Source organism: Otolemur garnettii, unplaced genomic scaffold (assembly GCF_000181295.1).
Source record: "Otolemur garnettii isolate 467f Iridium unplaced genomic scaffold, OtoGar3 scaffold00065, whole genome shotgun sequence".
Taxonomy (NCBI): Eukaryota; Metazoa; Chordata; class Mammalia; order Primates; family Galagidae; genus Otolemur; species Otolemur garnettii.
The window spans coordinates 1,128,269-1,132,276 of record NW_003852460.1 but is presented as its reverse complement, the minus strand read 5'-3'; the positions used below and the strand labels follow the sequence as shown (position 1 = coordinate 1,132,276).

The following is a 4,008-nucleotide window of genomic DNA, read 5'->3' as shown; positions in this document are numbered from 1 at the left end:
CAGACTTTGGGTATTTATTGAAACTTGGTAATTGGGTGGGAGAGTAAGAGGCAGGAGGAAAAGGAAATAGGAAGGGAAAAAGAAAAGTCGAAGAGGGACAAGAAAGGAAAGAGGAAAGGAAGGAAGACATGAGGGAGGGATGGAGGGAGATTAAGAGAGGAAGGACAGGAGGGAGGGAAGGACGGAGTGGGGAGGGAAGGAGGGAAAGAAAGAGGGAAGAAAGGGAGGGAGGGAGGGAGGAGGGGAGGAGGAAAGAGGGAGAAGGGAAGGAAGGGGAGAGAAGAAAGGATGTGAGGAGGGAAGGAAGGAAAGAAAGAGGGAAGGAAGGAAGGGAAGGAGGGAAAGAGAGAATGAAAGGGAAGAGGGGAGGAGGGAAGGAGGGAAGGGTGCAAGGAAGGAAGGAGGCAATGAAGGAGGGAAGGGAAGAGGGAAGAAGGGAAGGAAGGAAATAAGAAAGGAAAGAAACAGATGGAGGGAAGAAGGAAGGAGGAAGGAGGAATGGAGAGAAGGAAGGAAGAAAGAAAGGAAGGAAGGGAGGGAGGGAGGGAAAGAGAATGAAGGAGGGAAGGTAAGAGGGGAGGAGGGAAGGAGGGGAGGAGGGAAGGAAGGAAGGAAGGAAGGACAGGAGGGGAAGAAGGAAGGAGAGAATGAAGGAGGGAAGGGAAGAGGGGAGGAGGGAAGGACAGACAGGAGGGAAGGAAGGAAGGAAGGACAGACAGGAGGGAAAGAAGGAAGGAGAGAATGAAGGAGGGAAGGTAAGAGGGGAGGAGGGAAGGAAGGAAGGAAGGACAGGAGGGGAAGAAGGAAGGAGAGAATGAAGGAGGGAAGGGAAGAGGGAAGGAGGGAAGGAAGGAAGGAAGGAAGGAAAGAAACAGATGGAAGGAAGGAAGGAGGAATGGAGAGAAGAAAGGAAGGAAGGAGAGAGGAAGAAGTAAAGAAAGAAAAAGGAAGGAAGGAAGGATGGAAGGAAAGAAGGAGGGGAAGGAAGGAGAGAAACGGAGGGAGGGAAGGAAGAAAGGAAGGAAGGGAGGAAAGGAGGGAGAAAAGAAGGGAGGGAGGGAGGGAGGGAGGAAAGAGGAAGGGAAAGAAGGAAGGAAGGAGGGAGGAAGGGAGGGAAGAAGGTCGGGAGGAAGGAAAGAAGGGAGACAGGAAAAAGTGGGGAGAAGGGAGAGGGAGGCGGACAGATGGGGGGTCAGCACCCTCTGCCTCTCTGCTGCCTGGGCCGTCCCCCCTCCCCTCCCCACCCCACCCCACGCTCCCACCTGCCCCTCACCGGCCTCCCCTTCCAGGCGCCCCCGGAGCTCCCGGCCCCGCCGCCGGCCCGTCCTCGGGAGGATGGACATGAACATAACCGGCCCGGACAACGCCACGCTGCAGATGCTGCAGGACCCGGCCATCTCCGTGGCGCTGCCCGTCGTGTACTCGGTGGTGGCGCTGGTCAGCATCCCCGGCAACCTCTTCTCGCTGTGGGTGCTGTGCTTCCACATGGGGCCCAAGTCGCCGTCCGTCATCTTCATGATCAACCTGAGCGTCACGGATCTCATGCTGGCCAGCGTGCTGCCCTTCCAGATCTACTACCACGCCATCGGCAACCACTGGGTGTTCGGCGTGCTCATGTGCAACGCGGTGACCGTGGCCTTCTACGCCAACATGTACTCCAGCATCCTGACCATGACGTGCATCGGCGTGGAGCGCTTCCTGGGCGTGGTGTACCCTCTGAGCGCCGCGCGCTGGCGCCGCCGCCGCTATGCGCTGGCCGCCTGCACCTGCGCCTGGCTGCTGCTGCTGGGCGCGCTGTCGCCGCTGGTGCGCACCGACCTCACCTACACCGTGGACGCCCTGCGCATCACCACCTGCTTCGACGTGCTCAAAAAGGACATGCTGCCCAGCGTGGCCATGTGGGCCGTGTTCCTCTTCACCATCTTCGTCCTCCTCTTCCTCATCCCCTTCGTGGTCACGGTGGCCTGCTACACGGCCACCATCCTCAAACTGCTGCGGAGCCCCGAGGGCCACAGCCGGGAGCAGCGGCGGCGCTCCGTGTACCTGGCCGCCGTGGTGCTGCTGGCCTTCGTCACCTGCTTCGCGCCCAACAACTTCGTGCTGCTGGTGCACATCGTGAGCCGCCTGTTCTTCGGCGGCAGCTACTACCACGTGTACAAGCTCACGCTGTGCCTCAGCTGCCTCAACAACTGCCTGGACCCCTTCGTCTACTACTTCGCCTCGCGGGAGTTCCAGCTGCGCCTCCGGGGCTACCTGCGCTGCGGCCGGCTGCCCCTCGACAGCCAAGACGCGGGCCGCGACAGCTTGTTCTCCGCGCGGACGCTGTCTGCGCGCTCCGGGTCCTGCACCGTCGAGGACGGGCTGGACGCTGCCGGCAGGCCCGGGCGGCAGAGGCACGTGAGCGAGTTCTGAGCCCGGGGCTGGGGCGCTGGGCGCGGGGAGCAGCGGGCGGGCGGCTGCAGCGCGCAGAGTTTGCCATCTTTGGCATGGCCGCCGTGGGGGCGCGCTGGGGAGTGGAACGCCCGCTTAGACAGGCTCCCACCAAGGATAGAAAGAAGGGAAGCAACCGGCACAGAACGCTTCGTTTTCTGGAATGAGGGAGCAGCCTTGCGGAGGAGACCGCCCCAGGCTCCATATGTGTCCCCATATGGTTCCTGGGAGTGCCCCCAGGCGACCATCTGTTTTATCCACATAGGTGACCTTCCCCTATGCGATCATCTTCAGTACCGGCTGTCGCCTGGAGGTGTCAACCCCCAACCCTGACCACCCCACCGCACCCCAGTCCTGGTGCAAACTGGAATTCGCGCCCATTTGCATCTTTTGCTCAGGGTCTCCGGGTTCTCCTGTGACTGTGGTCTGTCAAGGACAGGCTTTGGGAGCTCTCCGGTCTCCTCCCCACATTCACTGGGTTCCCCCTCTATCAGCACAGCTGCCCTCCTCTCCTTAGTGGGGGGGAGTCCTTTTCAGCTTCAGCCTGACTCCTTGGGACTCCCCAAGGACAAGAAGTCCCCTCAGGACCCCAGAACCTGTTCAGGGCCCCCATCCCCTGCTTGAGCCTGAGACCCACTGAGGCGGGGCTGTGTAAGGAAGCTCTGTGAGATGTGTGGGGTGCAGCTTGCCTTGGGGGTTCCCCCCCTGCGCCCTTTCTGCATGGAGGGCCCTGCCCACTGTGCCTCCTGACAGAGTCCTTACATCGTTTGTGTGCCATCCCACCACCCTGCACCTGCCATCCATCCCCAAGATCGTTTAGGGCCCTGTCCCCAGGGACGGTGGGGACCCCACAGACCTGCAGGGGTGCCTGCCCCCAGCACCTCCATACCACATTGGCTGTAGGGTGGTGTGGTGTGTCTCTGCCTTTTCCCTGAGCCTGGAATGTGCCTGCAGTAGTTTGCGGACACAAGGAGACCTCCATCCCCAAGGCTCTGAACAGCCAAGACAGCAGGTTCTGTGGATCTGGGGGGTTATGTGAAACAGCAGGTGTCAGCCTCTTGTACATCATGTGGAGAATTGGAGTCCAGGCTGCCTTGAGAGAGGAAGGGCTTTCCAGTGTGTGCACAGGGACAGCCGGCCTTTTGGCCGGGGCATCAGGCGCCTCCAGGACGGGACGTCTTTGGGACGTGTGCCTGCACGTCCAGTGGGCCTGAGATTTTGATGGAGACTATCAGTGGCTGATGATAAGGCAGTTCCTATTTCTTGTTGTGATTACTCTGGGGGAAAAAAAAGATATGTTTGTTTTGATATCTCCCCCCTACGTAATCCGCCATACCTGGAACTTTAGAATGGAGGTTATTTGGAAATAAGGTCTTTACGATTGTAACTAATTAGGGTGAGGTCATGGAGAATTTACAGAGGGCCCTAAATCCAGTGACAGGTGTTCTTAAAAGAAGAGGGGACATAGTCACAGAGGAGAAGCCACATGGAGACAGAGGCAGAGACTGGAGTGATGTGGCCACAAGCCCAGGGATGCCTGGAGCCCCCAGGAGCTGGGAGAGGCAGGAAGGAGCCTCC

General features: G+C 59.4%; 1 protein-coding gene across 1 annotated transcript; it reads left to right on the top strand.

Moving 5' to 3' along the window:
- Positions 1-1,335: 1,335 nt before the first annotated feature.
- P2RY8 (P2Y receptor family member 8) lies at positions 1,336-2,412 on the top strand. The gene has a single exon (XM_003793078.1). The coding sequence runs from the start codon at positions 1,336-1,338 to the stop codon at positions 2,410-2,412; it is 1,077 nt and encodes a 358-aa protein (XP_003793126.1).
- The last annotated feature ends 1,596 nt before the right edge of the window (positions 2,413-4,008 follow it).